Source organism: Brassica napus, chromosome A8, assembly GCF_020379485.1.
Source record: "Brassica napus cultivar Da-Ae chromosome A8, Da-Ae, whole genome shotgun sequence".
Taxonomy (NCBI): domain Eukaryota; kingdom Viridiplantae; phylum Streptophyta; class Magnoliopsida; order Brassicales; family Brassicaceae; genus Brassica; species Brassica napus.
This window is the reverse complement of record NC_063441.1, coordinates 3,654,773-3,673,631: the sequence shown is the minus strand read 5'-3', so window position 1 is coordinate 3,673,631 and position 18,859 is coordinate 3,654,773. Positions and strand designations below refer to the sequence as shown.

Sequence of the window (18,859 nt, the reverse complement as noted above, 5' to 3'; positions counted from 1 at the left end):
ATATATGTATCATTTTAAATTAAACTATATGCCATATAAAAATACATAAATATCGTAATTTTGAACTTTACTTTGAATATTTTTTTGATAAAAATTTTGAAAAAATATTGACAACTTAATTTTTTAAAATATTATAAATTACTTAAACCATTATTCCTAAAGTGAAAATTTTGTTATCACTAATTTAGATTTTTTGCTATAACAGATAAAAAATGATAAAAAACAATATGAGCAAAAAACATCATCTAATAAATATTAATATTAACATATACCATATATATGTTACTATCATTTAAATTTAATTATTTATCATATCAAATAAAAAAAAATATTTTTTCGATTTATTAAATTTATTTATATATTCGCACCAATTTAATTATATAAATAGTAGATAATGACCTTTTTAATTATTCAATATATATTTATAATTAAAATATGTTATAAACATATAATAAATAAAATAATTTATATATATAATGTTCATTCCGCGCAAGGCGCGGGTCTTAACCTAGTATATAATAAATAAATAACTGTAGAATTAATTCATCGAAAAAAAATATTTATTAGCTAAAGAAAGGCAGAACAAAACGTACAACATCAAAAATGGGGCGGATAGTATTGTATGCAGATGAACTGCCTTTATACAGAAAAAAGACAAAAACATTAGCATGTGTACAGTTCTCCTGCTTATTATTTTTAATTTTTTTTTAAAATGTGAATGGCAATACAAAAGCAGTTCTCCTGCTTAAATGTATGAACTGCTATTATCCCACTCTTCCATTCAAACACTAAGTGAAAAAATAAAGTTGACTGAAACTGAATGGGATGCTTTGTTGTTACTAAATGTTGAAAATTAGGGCCTGATAGTAAGTATATGCTGGTATGGAGATTCGAAGTCACTACCATTAGACTATGTGACACCATCACTACCATTGCACTATACACGAGCAGTGGTAATTATACGGCCGGTAAAACACATATATTTATTTTGGGTCGAAAGCTCCAACTTCTAATGCTTGGTATCAAAGCCGCTACTGTTTAGATGTTATAATTGACTATACGACATGAGTTTAGATCGGACCCCCTTGAGATCAGTGATGATGATCGCACTTACCATGAGAATGTAATTGTCGCCAAACTTCAAAACTAGTTTTATATCCACGTTACTAAAATCAATAAAGGAGTCGAGGATAAGGAAAGTTTATCACAGTAAATTTAGCAATGGTTGCGACGAGGAGATAAGCCAAGATTATCAAACTAGTTAACCACTACAATATAAAACCGACATGTAAACATCATTCCTCTCCATCTAGTTTTTTATTAAACACATTTCCCTTTTTTCTGCAACTTTGCTCTTTCTATGACAGACATAAAGCCACCCTTTACTCTTCTATTTACTTGACACATGTGTTTAATCAATCAAGCATAACAAAAAGCATGGTGAAAAATGTCGTATACGTATCATCTAACGTGGCTTGGTCAAGCAATGTGGTTCAAGTGCTTGAAGACTTGCCATGTGGAAAACAAGGCACATATCATCTACAATCATCATTTATAATTTTTCTTTTGGGAAATTGCACCCTATATACATGAAAAAAAACAAATACACTAACTAACCAAAATCCCCCCCTCTCTCCTACTTTCTCTTCCTATCTCTCTCTACTCTCTCTCCCAAAATCTAATTTTTCTTTTTTTTTTTGGTTATTTGGCAAATAAGCCCTTTTCTTTTCGTCACAGGACTTTTAAGTGACAAAAACTTACCGACTTTAAGGACTAGTCTAGATTTTGATCCATATTTTTTTCCTAATTACCAAAATTTGTACTTCTTATAATATTTTTTTTGTAGAAACAAGTAATGTATGTTAAATGTTAAGTGGAAATTATAAAATGAAACGAAAAGAAAAGGAAACACTAGTCCTTTGCTCTTGAGTAGTCTTGACTAGGCCACACCACCATACACAATTAATATTTTTTCCTAAATATTACAATTCTTTGCTTCACACATTCCACTAAAACTTACAAATCCAATCATTCCAAAGTGCAATTTCTTTTTTAAGGCTCGGAAACTTTGTAGATTACTACGAAGCAGGGAAGTATAGCTTTGGGATTAAACACAACCAAGTCATCGAGGTTTGTGTAGACCCCAGCGGGCCCCGCAACAGAATCATACGAGCCAGAACCATTTTCATCTTCCTGTGCATCGCTCTGCACGCGCCTCACTCTTCCGGCAATCACACGACAGACAAGCATCGCTCTCCTCTGGTCAAAGCACCTCGATGCATCGTGTGCTCTTCCGCTGCTCGCCGTGGTCCTCACTCCCTTTATCTCATTGGCCCCACCGCCTAAACGCAGCGTTTTGGCGTGGAAGCCGTGGCGGATAATGGTGCAGACACGGCAGCCAGGAAAGTTGGAGCATAGAGATGTTGAACCGCGGGAGCCGAGCGAGCAAGAAACGGTGGTGCAGTGGAAACGGAGTAGCTCGTTGCCGTCCGCTGCTGAACGAGGCTCTTTTCTGGTGGAGGCATGTGCATGGGATTTGACTGCGTCCCGACAATCCTCAAACCGTTGGATCGTGCGCTGAGTGTTGTGGACTTTTAATATCCGTTCGATGTTGTAGATTGGACTGTCCTTACGTAACCAGCTAGATTTGAAGATGATGTTCACTATGTTTCGTCCTGAATCCTCTGGCCCCAACTCCGACACTATTGTCAAAGTTTAACAGCATTACAAAAAGATCTTTTGCTTATTGTTTTGTCGATATATAGGTGGATATATCATTAAATCTACCTCAAGTGCAAGGATTCTATTTTAGCAACAAAAAAAAAGTGGAAGGAAACCATGATTACAAAACGCTTTCATACTAAAAGTCTAAAAGCCTAGTCATATTTTCAATCTGGTTTGCTTTATTTTAGTTTTGATCACTATTTACCTCTAGGATCTTAATATCTGATTGGTTTCCAAATTCTAAAAGATGCTTGATAAAAAAACACGAAAACATGTCTTTTTCTCTTTTTTTTTGATCAATTTTTAAAAGGGGTGCAACACGAGGACTTTCCGGGAGGTCACCCATCCTAGTACTATTTTCGCCCAAACACGCTTAACTGCGGAGTTCTGATGGGATCCGGTGCATTAGTGCTGGTATGATCGCACTCTTTTTTTTTTTTTTTAGGGGTGCAACACGAGGACTTCCTGGGAGGTCACCCATGTCTGTGTCTGAAAATACCAAAACTCAAAAAAAAAAAAGAGAATAGAACCAGAGAATGGTAGATTAGTGATGATGATAATGATGTTGTTTGTCGCCTAATATGTGACTAAGACATAAATTATTCTAATCGTAGTACAATATATGTATTTATATAGTATATACACATGTTGCTGTACATACATATCCAAAACAACGACCCAATTACGAGAAAAACAAAATAAAAGACAGACCAACACATATTTAAACTTTTCGAAACTAATGAAAAGGGTAACTGCAGACGATGGTATTTTATATAGAAAACAAACACATATGGTAAAAGGTTCGAGTATAATTGAACTTTAGATATGTATAATTCACAGTGCTTATGAGGGCTCATATTTTTTTCTTTTGGGATTTCGACAGTTAAAACTCTAATCACTGGGCACCATACATAGTTTAAAAAAAAATATATATATATATATATATATATATATATATATATACAAAAAGACAAGTTAATGGGAAAATATACCGGCATGACGAATTGCTTGATGATGCTCTAGAGTTTCAAGCTTAGGGAAGATCTCCCCACATTGTGGACATGCACATATTCTTGGTGAAACTGAATACCTACGTCATAAGTTATATATATAACCAATCATTAATTAATTTCTCTCTCTATTAATCCTTTATGTAACTATTTTTGTTTCTGGTAAAAATGTTAAGTCCTTTTTGTAACTATGATTTGCAATTATTTAAGAAACCAGCATATTAATTATTCAGAAATGAGGTGTAAGAATATTGAACCTGCTTGGATCAACAATCATGTGGCACTCATAGCAACCAGAGAGTTTTCTGAATTGCATCGCTTTGGAAGAGGAATATGACGTGTAAGCTCCACAACCGTTAGATCTAACCGTTGAAGAAGATCCACGGGTGACAGGTTTTCTGGTCAAGAGTCCGGCATCCTGACCCAGATTGCTACTCCCCGGCGAGTGATCTGAGCGATGAATCACGCGGGCGTTACCGTAAATAACATCACTAAACTTACATAGAGAAGAGCCGCAAGATGATGACGTAATCTTTGATGGTTCGTGCACTCGTGGCCCTTCTATTTGTTTGCAACTCAAAAGGTTCTTTATCTGGCTCCATGACGACGATGATGACTGTACCGTCTTTTTCTTCAGAGTTTGCGTTTGTGTTTGTGTCTGAGGGAGAGGAGTTTGCTTCTTTCTGCTCTTCTTCTTCTTTGGGTCTGAAGAAAATAAACGCGTTTGCGATTGGGTTTGGTTCGGTATTAAAGGAAGAGGAGCCATGAAAAAATATCGAAAGACAGTGGAAGTTAGATCACTGTCGATAATATATATAGTATACAACACGAGTAGAGAGAAAGAGAGAGACTCTTGTTGTTTTGCTAATGTGTTTTGGTTGGAAGGTATCCGAGAAGACAGTGTGATCCAGTGGGAACAAATGATACATCTGATACATATATCTGATCACATACACAACATTTGGTTATTTACACCAACTCTATTTAATATTCATAAGTGCATAATATTTAGTAGTTCTACTAGCATCCAACCATACAAAACATAGACACAGATCCAGATTTAGATTTTGGTATAGTGGCAATGGCAATATACTCTCGTCATAATAAAACAAATTCGTTTATTTTTATTGGAGTAGCTAGGTGACATCCACTACAAACATATATGATTCTTGATTATACAGAATGGATTCATTAGCATTACCAATGTCGTAGTGGAGTTGGCCACCGTTCTCTTTGTTTTTCTCTTTTTCCATGTGTTTAGGACTAGTGCTGAGATAAATAATACTCTAAAATAACATCGAAATTAATATTAGACTATTAGTTCATAATATACATAATTTTGGAAAGTATGAAATAACATAAAATAGATTGGGAAAACCGCAAAATTTAGGAGTATAACTTTTTTTTTAAATGCAACAAAATGTCATTTATATATAATATATATCTTTATAATTTAAATAAAAAGAAAGAATGTGAACGTAAATTTATTAAACCTTATATATATATAAAAACAGAATTATATACAAGTTAATAACTCTATATATATATTATTGAAATTTTTAAGAATTTATAAATTATTTGTAAAGATTCATTAATCTAAAACTGATATTTAATTAGACTATAGATGTATGGTTATAGGTTCACATGGATTTGATAAACCTAATGAATTCATAATTAAACAAAATTTCCCCAAGTTTGAGTGCTGATATTTATGAACTATTTGCCCTCTGCAAACTAATCTAAAGTTACTTTTAAAGTCAAAAACAATAGGCATAGTTGATAGACCAGCTTAATTTAATAGTATATTATTTTCATATAACGGTGAACATCTTAGCCAAAAAAAAGAAGAAGATGAAGAATTTATTGTATAACTGTTATAATGTAGCATCATCAATGGAAAAAGCTCTTCCCAAATACTCTTACAATATAGTATAAATAAACACATGTAGAACCATGTTCTTAGATTTTTTCTTGTGTCTCTCGCATTAGAGCACTTGTAGCTTATTTTCTTTAGTTATCCCACTTTCTCTTTCTTAATTTATTACTCATTCCGTTCCTAAAAGATTCATATTCTATAAAAAAAAAAATTTTCAAAAAGATACATATTTTATATTTTCAATGTAATTTTTGTCAACTAATAATGAAAAATTGTGAAGTTCAGGAACATTAATTGCATTTTAAAAAAATTTGTTTCGTTTAAAAATATAAGAAATATAAAATTACAAAAACTATGCATTTATAGATAAGTTTTAATACTCTCTCAATTTCTGAAAGTAAGATGTTTTAGATTTTTTACTTGTTCCATAAAGATAGATTTTCTATATGTTTAAAGTATTTTTTTATAAAAAACATTAAATAAAAATATTTGAATTGATTAAATTTCATTGGTGAAAATTTATTGGAAAGTGTATAATAAAATAAAAAAAAAAATTATAAACATTTATTGAATTCTTAATAAGAGTGAACACTTTAGAAAATCTTACTTTCGGAAACAAAGAAAGTATATTTTATTAAAAAAAGTAAAAATTCTAAAAAATAGACTTTTTAGAAACATAAGGGCATCATTAACGCTGAAACCCTTTGAAGGTTTCTAAAAAAAAATTATATTAATATTTAATTATTTTGGTGTTTTGAAATGTTGCAGGAACGACAACTGTCTCAAAATATGTAGAACCGGTTCCAAAACTTACTAAATAGGAACCTTTTGGCTGTTTCTCTTTTATGATTTATTAATTTTCATTTAATTTTAATTTTTAAGAACTCTTATATATCTTTGCGTTAAAGGTGCTCTAATAAGTATTTTTTATTGTTTTTAGTGATGAAAGCTTTGGGGAGAACACACCAATGAGCCCGCCCAAAGTTCTCGTACCCATACCCCCATGTAACTGAAACTAAATAGAAACTAAGAGCATCTGCATCCCGCAGAGAAGCACATTTTGAAAGGTAGGGGGCTCCACGATTTTGGACAAAACCGTATACAATGTGTGCACAATAAGAAATGTATGTTGTGTGATATTTGCACTGTTCGCGGGCTCCACCGACACGTGGTGATCCGCGATTGGTGCGCTTTTAATTTTTTTTTTTAAATAAGAATTTTTTTAAAAAAAAAATGTATATGGGATAAAGATGCTCTAAGAACATAATACTAATATATAAATGACTTTGACTAATTTAGTCACTGCCAATTAGTTCTGAACTAAAACATAAAACATTACAAAATTTATTTTCGGTAAAGGGAAAAAACTATTATACGTATTTATCAACTATAGTTTTCGCCCAATAATACAATGGAAGATTGATGCCTAAAACTTGCTGGTACTGTTTGTATGCCAAGTGGTAGAGATACTTCGGAGAAGGTGCGATAGAAGCTAGAGTTCAAGTAGGAGAAGCCAAGATATAGGCACATAAACATCGAGATTATAAAGTCGCACAGTGTGACCCCTCGTGATATTGCCGCAAAACATGGCGTCTTCTCACATGTGTTACCTTTATTCCCTTGTCATCTACTCTCTCCCCGTAGATCCCTTTTCGTGTATATACATATGTTAATAATTATGTAATATATTATATATTATACAAATCTACACACTTATGTACATGCATTTACAACATGTGTCCACTTCGTTCCAATTTCACGTAGGGAAGAGAAAAAAAAAAGATTTATACGACTATTTATGGTAAGAATTAACTATTAAATAACTTTTCCGTCTAGGTCAAATTCTGCAGATTTCTAATAGAAACACAAGTTTTTGATCTAATCTAGTATAAATGTATAAGTGAAGATTTCCCGTATAGGCTAATTTTAAGGAGAAGTTCCATTTGTTACAAGTTTTAAATTTAGTTGAAAATGACAAGATTTAAAGATGTTTCACGTTAGAAAAGGTTTTTTCGTTTGTGTGTTAAATCCGTTGTTCTTCGAATCGTTTTGTAGGTGGAAGTTAGGATTGATTCTTGACGATCCCTTGTTGAATGAAAATTCTCTCACTTGTCTGTACTTCAATTTGGATGAATGTAAACGTATGATAAGCACACAAAAAAAAAACCGAAGAGTAAGAAAGATGCAACACAAAATATAACCTTCGTATCTCAAGTGATGAGATTCCTATATCCGAGTGCTTGACCGCACAAATCGATACTTTGATCGATCTACAAGAATATTAACCAGTTATAGTTCAGAACAACTTCTCACGATCTATTTCTTCTTCCTCTCTTTCGTGTCTAGTTCTTGTTGTGATGATGATCAACGAACTCCTCTATTCTTCTTATAGATGCAAAGAAGAACCAGTGCAACTTTAGATAAATGGATTGAGTTAATCTCATGGGAAGATAAGTGAAAGAACCGGTATTTAAAAAAAAAAACTATGTAACGCCTCCGATCGTCCTTATTAATGGGCCTCTTCACCTTTGCTCATTCGACTAGTGGGTGCCATCAACCGACTGTCGGCACATTTATTTGAAAGATTTGACATACTTATTTACTAATTATGTAGTTAGCACGTGATATTTTCATGTTCTTTAGTTTCATTAATCATTTCTCAATAAATTTTTCTTATTTCCACTATTTCAGTCCAAACATGTTTAATATTGAAGTTGTTAATGGAAAAATAACTAAAAAACTAAGTGCATTTCATTCATTTTCAAGTGTTTCAACATACACCACCATATATAGGTACTGGTGTTACCCACCTTATGCATCATCTTCACCTCTCGGATCTATCGCAATGGCCTTAACAAAGGGAAACGATGGATGGTACAATATCTAGTGGTCACGGTGTGGCTCTCCAGTGACATGGACTGCTCCTCGGTCGGGTCACAGCTAGGCCTAGTCATAACCAGGACCAGCTTTTCCAATTTCAAGAACTTGAAACAAAATAGAAAATTAGGGCCAATTTAGTACATCGCTAACTTTGTTATATGGATTTTATTGACGTCTCTAGATGAGAAAGGAAGGAGCCATATAGTTTGTTTGACAAGAAAAAATAAGAAAATAGTGAAAAATAGAAATGAAAACGTTAGTATAAAATAAATATTTAGTTCTTTGGGTTGTATTCTTTTAATTTTTTGGGGTCACTGAATTGTTGTGTTGTTTAAGCCTACTGAATTAGTTAAGTTAATAAAAAAATAAAACTAATGTGAGCTTTGTATGATCACTAAAAAAAGAATTCATATGTATAATTATTTGGATTTTTGCTAAATGGTGACATATATAAAGGAGATCATGTAGCAAATATTTTACTGGGGTTGGCCAAAGTCGACCATGTTCATAGCGATGTGGATCAGGTGGGGGATGGGATGGTAGCTTCCTCCTTTGACGGCTAATGATCCCGAGAAGAAACACATAAGAAAAAATATAAGGAAAAAGAAAAATAGAAGAGGGATAGAGAGATAGTCAGAAATGGTAATGACGGTTCCTCATGATGAGACACTTTTTATTTTGTTAGATTATGGGAAAGAGAAGATATATATAGCCTGGTTTGAGAAATGCTTTGGTTCATATTAATCTGTTGATCATATAATTGTTATCTTCTCAACATGCTTATGTGTCTTTCTACTGCATCAATACACATTGCCAACACTCTGATATTCCATGAGAAAACAAAGTATATTGAACTTGAGTGTTATCAGGTTCGTGAACAGACTGAAGTGGGGTATATTAAGACATTTCACCTAATAAACAACCAGTCGCTGATATCTTTACGAAATGTTGTTTTCTACTCAATTCTACTCTTTAGCTGGAAAAATTACTTAAAATCTATATTTGTACTTACCTTTACCATCTCTAGGAATAATACTATACTTTTTTTTTTGTAACTGAATAATACTATACTTATAAACCGGTTATTAATCATTTGGTTAAGTTCTCTGGTTATTGTGTTTGTTAAACTGTATAACATATAAGAGCTCACTTATACAACATTTTGAGAAAATATCAATAACAAATTGTTCGCTAGGCATCATCTTCTTCGCATGACTATGTACACGAACACCTTATATTAGTATAATTTTGTAACATTTCGGTTTGTGATATATGGAAAGGTTTAAAAAAATTAATTTGGCTACCTATGTCACCAATGTATGTTTATTTTTTCTGGTTCAGATCCATTTAGAATCTCAGAGTTAAACGTATTTGAACTGAAGTAGTAGAAGGATGGGTGACCTATCAAAAGAGGTTCATAATATCGTGCGAGTGAGACTAAAACACGGGAAAATATCATGTTGTGATGGCAGAGTCAGGTAAACAATGATTTCGAGCAATGGAAAAATTAACGCACCGCCTGTCGGACAGGATGCGCCCACGGGCTGAGTGAGCGGACGTGGAAGGCCCATTAGCCGTAGGCGGTCAGGACGTTACAAGTGGTATCAGGGCCGAACCCAGACGAGTATGGAGTCAGTGAGGGCTCACACTAATATGGGTAAGGGGAGTAACAAAGACGTTACGTTCTCTGAGAGGAGATAAATTATAACATCCCGGTTTGTGGTATATGGAAAGGCTTTAACGAATTGATTTGGTTACTTATGTCACCAAAGTGTGCTTTCATTTTCTGACACACATCCGCTTAAAACTCAAGAGTTAGTGTACTTGAGCTGGAGTAGTAGAAGGATGGATGACTTATCAAGAAGTGGTTCATGATATCGTGCGAGTGAGGCCAAAACACAGTAAAAGTTCATGTGGTGATTACATGTCTAGCAAACAATGATTTCAAGCCTTGAAAAAATTAATGCACCACCCATCGGACGAGACAGAGCCCACAGACCGAGTGAACGGGTGTTGGAGGCCCATTAGCCGTTGGCGGTCGGGGGCGTTACAAGTGGTATCAGAGCCAGATCTAGACGAGTATGGCGTCAGTGAGGGCTCACCTCATATGGATAATGATCTTGGGGAGTAACAAAGACGTTGCATTCTCTGAGAGGGGACAAATTGTAATATCCCGGTTTGTGGTATATGGAAAGACTTAAACGGATTGATTTGGCAACCTATGTCACCAAAGTGCGTTTACTTTTTCTGGGACGCATCCGTTTAGAACTCAAGAGTTAATCGTAATTGGGATGTAGCAGTAGAATGATAGATGACTATCGAAAAGTGGTACATGATATCGTGCGAGTGAGGCCAAAACATGGAAAAAGTTCATGTGGTGATTGCAGGATTTAGCAAACAATGATTTCGAGCCTTGAAAAATTAACGCACCGTCAGTCGGACGAGACGGGGCCCACAGACTGAGTGAGCGGACGTGGGAAGTCTATTAGCCGTACGCGGTCAGGGCTTTACAATTTTTTTTTGTCTTTTTAATAGATCTCTTCAAACATATTTGAAATGAAATTATGTTACATTATTTTTATCCATCTTCCTCATAATTCATGTGAGAATATGCAAGTTTCGGTTACAAATAGATGTTGGTTGGGATGTATAACAACGAATAAATATATTATGATGTCTTCTGGAGATCGTAGACATATATATGTTGTATGGCCCTGTTTGTTCCGGAGCTCCTTGCGATTTAAATGTTATTCCCTATATATTATTTGAGAAGCATTGTAACATTTTTTTGTAGGTCATCACTAAAATGATTCTTAGAATCCTTAAAGAAATAGGTTGGTCCATCTAAATATATAATAAGCTTTTTATTAAACCACAATAAATACATTATTAATGTGCTTCATTATTTCCTTAAATAAGATTACGGAATTACCTAATGTGGCTAAAGTATATATGACAATTAATGATTTTGAATAATAAATATTTGATAAAAATAAGTTTGTATTATAATTATATTTTTTTTTTAATTTTAAGCTATAATAAATTAAACAATCATAGTAACTATATAATAAAAATTAAAAACATTATTTATATATTATATTTTGAATTTTTAAAAACGAGTATAAATTACTGAAACTGTTAAAAGTTTTACATTCAAATTTTGTGATCTATGATTTAAAACTTTTGTTATGACATGATACAAATAATTAAAAAATAATATAAGTTGAAAGTCTCATTTAATAAGTATCAAAAATAAAAGATATATAAATACATGTATCATTTTAAATTAAACTATATGCCGTATAAAAATATATAAATATCTTAATTTTGAAATTTACTTTGAACATTTTTTTGATAAAAAATTTGCAAAAATATTGACGACTTAATTTTTTAAAATATTATAAATTATTTAAACCATTAATCCCACAGTGAAAATTTTTTTATCACTAAGTTAGACTTTTTGCTATAACAGATACAAATGATAAAAAAAATATGAGCAAAAAGCATCATCTAATAAATATTAATATTAAAATTATACCATATGTATGTTACTATTATTTAAACTTAATTATATATCATATCAAATAGAAAAAATATTTTTTCGATTTATAAAATTTATTTATATGTTCGCACCAATTTAATTATATAAGTAGTAGATAATGACTTTTTAATTATTCAATATGTATTTATTATTTCATAATATATTATAAACATATAATATATAAAATAATTTTTATATATAATGTTCACTCCGTGCAAAGCGCGGATCTTAACCTAGTTTGTTTGTATATCGCTAGTCGTAACAATCAGTCGCAAATCGCAAAAAATAAAATTAAAATTATAATGAAATGATTTGATAATATATTTTGGTTTAGTTTGGGTTTGGTTGGTTCGATTTGGTTCGGGTTTGTTCATTTTTTTTCTCTCACCCCTAGTAATTGTTTATGAATAATTTGATTGATTCAATTATTTTTTTGGATATATGAGATTACCTTTATATATCTCAAATAAACCAACCATAAATGTTTCATGATTTTAAATAGGGTAAAATCTGATTAAATTTATTAGTTGCATTTAATTTAGTTTCTTATCTTGCATTCGCAATATATTTTCTTAAAACTATGTAATTTCATATATGTTATTTTGGAAAACAAATATGAAAGTGTTGTTAGTTAGGAGTTGCATAAATGAACAAATCAATATTCTTTTGAAATTTTATACATGTATATAAATAATTATCACCAAATCAAATCGTAATAATTTATTAATATATTGATTTCACTTGTTTATTAGTTTTAAGTCGTTTGTAATTTACATGCATATAAGTAAATATAATAACTCTAAATAATAATATGTCGCTGACTTAAATAGGTAGGACTGAACATATAATCCAGAATCCGAGATTCAAACCAAACCCGACCCGTTATCAGATCCAAAATGTAAAATACCCGAACGAGTTTTGTTAGATGGTACAAAAACAAATACGAGCCTGAAGTATTATTAACCGAACCCGAATGGATAAACCAAAAAATCTAAAATTAATAGTCATCACAAATATTTGAAATATAGTTAAGTTTTTTAAATAATCAATCGAGTGTTTATGTTGATATGATATAAAAAATATTAAAACTAATACTTTTAATACCATATTAGTTATAAATACATGCTTCATAATTTGTTCGTTGAAATAACAAGTCTACTCTATTTATAAGGTAATGCATATTGTTTACTAAAGTAAAAGGAAATCCCCTAGACTATATTTGCGAAATGATTTTTGCCACATGTCCTTTTTACAATCATTTTTACAAAATAAATGATGATATGATTAACAAGATTGATGACATGGCTATTGTTAATATGACATAGACAATCACCTTTATTACTGACATATATTTTTAGTAATTTTTATAAAATATGACAATAACTAATACATTACATTTAATGTTGATTTATATTTTTGTTAAACTTCTTAAAATATGGTAATAATTCATAAATCATCACTAAAATAAATATATTGAAATATGCATTATAAATTTCGAAATACATTATTTAATTGTATTTTTATAATTATACAATTTTTATTACTAATATTTCAAATTTTTTTACATCTTTTTAAAAAAATTAATAAATTGTTAATCGCAATTTCATTAGTTTCTTTTAGATATCTACAAATTTTATAAATATTGTTTAGTTATAATTTTTAATCTATATGATTTTTAGTAATTTTATGCAAGTTGATTTAATACATTTAACCAACATAAATAGATAAAAAAATTATCTAAGATTCAAATTTAAATATATTACATATATATTATTAAATGTAATTCAAAATAAAGAATTTTTTTTTTAATTTTATGCTTAAATAATCAACTTTATATTAAATATTATCAAAAATAATAAAATATATGATATTAATAAATTTCATTTTAAATATAATTTAACTTTTTAAAAATTTATTACTGTGCATGGTGTAGGAAAACACCTAGTTAGAATTATAAACCAAGTTAAAGTTTACTAAAGAAAAAGAAAAGAAAATTGTAATTGATTATTTTAACAAAATTAATGTGAAAGGTGACGTGTAGAAAAATAAATAGTATTATAAAATATGGCAAGTGTGAACAACAACCGAGATAACCAAATCAAACACGATAAGAAGAAATGAAAGCCCATTTAAAGCCCAAATATAGTGAAAAGGCAATAAGCGGAACAAGTTAGGCGCGGCCAAGGCAGAATTCGAAACACTCTCCATCCAACAACAAGTCTTTCGGCCACCGCTCTTTTCACAATTTTGATTTTTCACTAAAAATTTAATTTTTATTTCGTTTTTAACAAAGCAAAAAGGATCATTGTATCCCAATCCCCCCCCTTCCTTCCTTCCCGCTGTTTCCTCTCTTCTTTCCCTCCGACTAACCTAACCGAAGATTCTCGCCGCGAAATCGAAATTTACTTCCTCCGACGACGGAGATTCTCCACAGATGGCGGCGACATCTAAATCCGGGGAAGATCCGAGTCTCTCGTACAAGCACCGATCTCCTTTCCGCTTCGAACTAATCCACTCTCCCTCACCCACTGATCCGCTTCACTCTTCCTCCACGAATCGGCCGCTCTCAGTTCCTCAGCCGCAAATTCAAGCTCACTGGGACGAGTCCTTCTCCCCAATCCCAATCACTCAGAAACTCGTGAGCATCTCCTCTCGCTCCGTCCTAATTGACTTAAATTGAATAAAGTTTTGTCATTAAAGGAAACACAATCTAGAATTGGATCTATAGTTTTCAATTCTCTTCATCAATGGATCTATAGTTCACTCTTTTTTTTTTTTTAATCTTTTTGCAGCAGAAAAGTAGAAAGAATCATTCCATTTCGAGTTCAAGCATGCCTGGAGAAACCATTGATATAGCCAAAGTCATTGTCAAGCAAGAATCTCCTCAAGACAACACTAAACGTGGAACCAAGTCAAAGGTTACTAAACTGTCCAAATCTGTTAAGCGAGGTTTGTAGTATATATATCTTTCTCTCTAATCTTAATCTTAAGTAGTTTCAGCATTGTGTGGTGGTGATTGATTTTGTTTTTTTGCGTGTGTGCAGAAGGGCTACAGCTTAGTGGCCCTAATGGAAGTAATAACTGTCGTTATGATAGTTCTCTAGGTACACTCTTCAAAGGAACAATCACATCTTTGAGATTCTGCAATTATATCATTCATTCATTCATCGTCTCTTTTTTTTTGTTTTGGCTCAGGGTTGTTGACAAAGAAATTCGTCAATTTGATCCGCGAAGCTGAGGATGGATCACTTGACCTTAACTATTGTGCTGATGTCTTGGAGGTATTGCTTATTTGTGAAACTAAAAGCTCACTCCTTAAAGTGTTTGATGCAACTATCATTAGAATATCTTCCTCTTGACAGGTACAAAAAAGAAGGATATATGATATTACAAATGTCCTTGAAGGAGTTGGATTGATTGAGAAAACTACAAAGAACCATATCCGCTGGAAGTAATTTAATTTACTTACACAACATATCGTTTCTTACCCAGAGCTAAGTTGCAACGTAATTTAGCTTTACTTCTTCTGACCTTTGATGCAGGGGTGCTGACAATCTTGGACAGTTGGAACTGGGAAATCAAATTTCTAGGCTTAAGGTTCATAACCCACATACGGCTTTATTCTACATTGTAATAAACAATCACATAGTCTGATAATGCATATGTTTGGGATATGAGATGTTCTTGCTTTTTCTGCGTGTTTGCAGTTAGAAGTAGAAAGTATGCAATCTGAGGAAAACAGGTTGGATGACCTTATAAGGTTGGTTTCTTTATCTTCTTATATTTATATTGAGACTTGTCCATTATTGTTGCTTCTTTACAATGGTTTAAGATGTCTTCATGTTATACATTTCCCCAGGGAAAGACAAGAAGCTCTCAGATCCTTGGAAGAAGATGAACATTGTAAAAGGTTTTCTTCAGTTCATTTGAGTCTCATCTTTTGTACTTTTACCTTACACGACAACTTTGCTAAGATCAGTGATGGAAATACACAGGTACATGTTTATGACGGAGGAAGATATAACCAGCCTCCCATGCTTTCAGGTCAGTTCTCTCTTACTAGTTCTTTAGATATCATCTAGTGCTTTCTTCAACATACTAAACTGGTCGTTCTTGATACAGAACCAGACACTGCTGGCAATTAAAGCTCCTACAGCTAGTTGCATCGAAGTTCCAGATCCTGATGAGGTAAGGTTTTGTTTTCATACTTGCATATAAAGTGGGTAGCTGTAATATAATGTGTCAAAGGAATGAAGCAGACACTTTTGTTATGATTAGGTGATGAGTTTTCCACAGAGACAATACCGGATGGTGATTAGGAGTAGGATGGGACCAATTGATGTCTACCTTCTAAGGTACTTGGCAACACTCTTTCACTCTCTCTGTGTCTGGTCTTATCTTTTATTGATCTTAGAACAAAACATGGTTGCAGCAAACACAAAGGAGACAGTAGTATGGAAACAGATGAGTCTGCAGTGGATACTTCTTCCTTGAAAATAGTAACTTCAGATACTGATGTAAGTAAATGGATACATTGGTTTTGAAGCAAGTCTCGTGTTACCATGTTGTGATTGAAGTCAAGTTTTGTTTGTGTATTGCAGTTAAAAACAGATTACTGGTTCGAGTCAGGTGAAGAAGTGACCCTCACAGATTTATGGAACAACTTTTGCTGAGAGTTAAGTTATTGAAAACTTCAAGTTCCAATTTCTGGAGGAGGACATGTTACTTTTTCCTACGTTGTATGAGCCAGAATCCTTATAGTTTTGCGGGGTTTTTTTCTTTTTCTCTTTTTAAAATAAAATATGAAATATTCTAATGTCAAGATATATACTTGTCTGGACAATCATGTGATAAAACTTGTATATTATCAAAAAAATACTATCTAATTAGTTTTGGCCTTTGGAAGTGGATGTCAAACCATCTCGACACCAACTTGCAAAATGCACACACGTATGTTTAAATGTAGTTTCGAGACTAATTGTCTGACACTTGGGGACATTGGTCACGATGATCAAACAGTTTCGAGGCTAATATGTGTGACACTTGGGGGTATTGGTAACAACAATTAAACAGAAACCAAACATCAATTCGACTTCAAACTCTAAAGCATCGTTTGGTTTCGAAAAACATCAATTCGACTTCAAACTGTAAAGCGTTGCTTGGTTTCGAATGAATGACGCAAATGAAAAATATATTAAGTAGAATTAATGTCAATCAAATTAATTATACAGAATAAAATGCAGATCAAACTAATTTATCGAATCATTATAGTTGATCGAATGCTCGAAAAGTAAAAATGATGTAAGTTAAATACCTAAAACAAAAAAGCATATATTTATCTATACTATTATTTGCGATAGTGATTTTTCGCATTCAAACTATCAAATTAAAAATTAGAGTGGTTGATTCGTTGTTACCTTTAATAAATAATAAGTAATTAGACTTATTTTACATTAAATCTGTTATTTTAAATCAAACTAAAATTCTATCAACCTCTTTGTTGTATTAAAATATTAGATTTATATATTATATTAGATAATTGATGATAAATTAAATATATTAAAATTTCAAAAATAAAAAACATATTTTAAAAATAAGATAACTTTTATAGACTGTGATGTTATCCATAAATAATAGTTTCGATTATTAAAGTTAAAATTAAGATATTAAATAATTTATAATTAAATACTAATCAAGCAAAAAAATTGAATAAAGATATCTTCTAAAATATTTAAACAAATGTTATATTTAATATTGGATTTATATGCTATATTAAATAATTATATAGTTGATTATAAATTAATACAATAAAATTGTCATAATTGAAAACATATTTAAAATAAGATAATTCTTACATATATTGTATTGTTATCTGAAAATAATATTTTTTATATAAAAGTTAAAAGTAGAAATTAAATAATTTATATTTAAATATTAATCAAGCAAAAAAATTTGTATAAAGCTATTTTCTTTAAAAAATTAATATGTTAGTGTTTAAAATTTCAACACAATAATAACCATATATATTTTTATGAAAAACTTTGTCACATATAATAATTCGATGTTTAATTTAAACTTTTTGACGATATAAATGATAATTTATTTTGCTGGTTTTTTGAATTAATAAGACATAAATTAATAAAAATTGTAAAAAAATTATGTCAGCATGTATAGATACAACACCTAAATATAATTAAATAGAAAATAATAATGTATATCTTTGTGCTATTATTTATTTGTCCGGAACAAATAAATAACATTACATAAAAAGGGACCATACACTGTCAAATGTAGTTATCAAACATAAAAACCTCAATATCCAAAAATATACATTAACTGAGCATTTGAGTTCATTATTTTTTTTTAATGAAATTTCAAATTTATTCATCCTTTTAGGGAATTAACATTTACAAAAGAATAATTTGGCTATTTTAACTACTTCTGACTTGCTCTTCCGACATACGTTATGTCGACGTTTCTGCTCCCATTGGAGATTTGTGAAAACCTCGCCAGTGCAATTGCACAATTTTGGTGGAGTTCGAATCCACCAAAAAGAGGAATACACTGGACGAAATGGGAAAAAGTTTGTCTACCAAAAAAAGAGGGCGAGATTGGCTTTCGTTTGATTCATGAGTTTAATCTAGCTCTATTAGCAAAGCAATTATGGAGATTTGTTCAGTACTCTGATTCACTGGTTGGCCGAGTCTTGAGGGGCAGATATTATAGAATGACCTCGCCTTTAAGAGCAACATCTACTAGTAGCCCATCATATGTGTGGACAAGCATTTCTGCCGCAAGGAAGCTCTTGCTTCTTGGGATCAGACAGAA

The 18,859-nt window shown here is 31.6% G+C and overlaps 2 protein-coding genes and 1 non-coding gene across 6 annotated transcripts; 1 reads left to right on the top strand and 2 right to left on the bottom strand.

The window, feature by feature from the left end:
- Positions 1–1,860: 1,860 nt before the first annotated feature.
- LOC106371061 lies at positions 1,861–4,948 on the bottom strand. The gene is made up of 3 exons (XM_013811084.3): positions 3,992–4,948; positions 3,717–3,814; positions 1,861–2,702 (listed from the first exon to the last, which is right to left on the bottom strand). Exons 1-3 carry the CDS (start codon positions 4,498–4,500, stop codon positions 2,053–2,055), a joined length of 1,257 nt encoding a protein of 418 aa, XP_013666538.3. The 5' UTR covers positions 4,501–4,948; the 3' UTR covers positions 1,861–2,052.
- On the bottom strand, positions 3,034–3,152 carry LOC125577443. Its single transcript, XR_007315859.1, has one exon. It is a non-coding gene; the product is annotated as a 5S ribosomal RNA (ribosomal RNA).
- A 9,288-nt stretch (positions 4,949–14,236) lies between the features above and the next one.
- LOC106429362 (transcription factor E2FC) lies at positions 14,237–16,929 on the top strand. 4 transcript variants are annotated; one of them, XM_013870115.3, is made up of 13 exons: positions 14,237–14,669; positions 14,824–14,980; positions 15,076–15,135; positions 15,227–15,312; positions 15,394–15,482; positions 15,574–15,628; positions 15,739–15,791; positions 15,891–15,941; positions 16,027–16,075; positions 16,154–16,219; positions 16,310–16,386; positions 16,464–16,548; positions 16,633–16,929. In XM_013870115.3, the coding sequence occupies exons 1-13, from the start codon at positions 14,466–14,468 to the stop codon at positions 16,702–16,704; spliced, it is 1,104 nt and encodes a 367-aa protein (XP_013725569.2). In that variant the 5' UTR covers positions 14,237–14,465; the 3' UTR covers positions 16,705–16,929. The 4 variants fall into 4 exon arrangements, with proteins under 4 accessions (XP_013725569.2, XP_013725568.2, XP_013725567.2 ...); XM_013870114.3 differs by having other exon boundaries at positions 14,238–14,669; positions 14,827–14,980; positions 15,574–15,661; XM_013870113.3 differs by having other exon boundaries at positions 14,245–14,669; positions 15,574–15,661.
- The last annotated feature ends 1,930 nt before the right edge of the window (positions 16,930–18,859 follow it).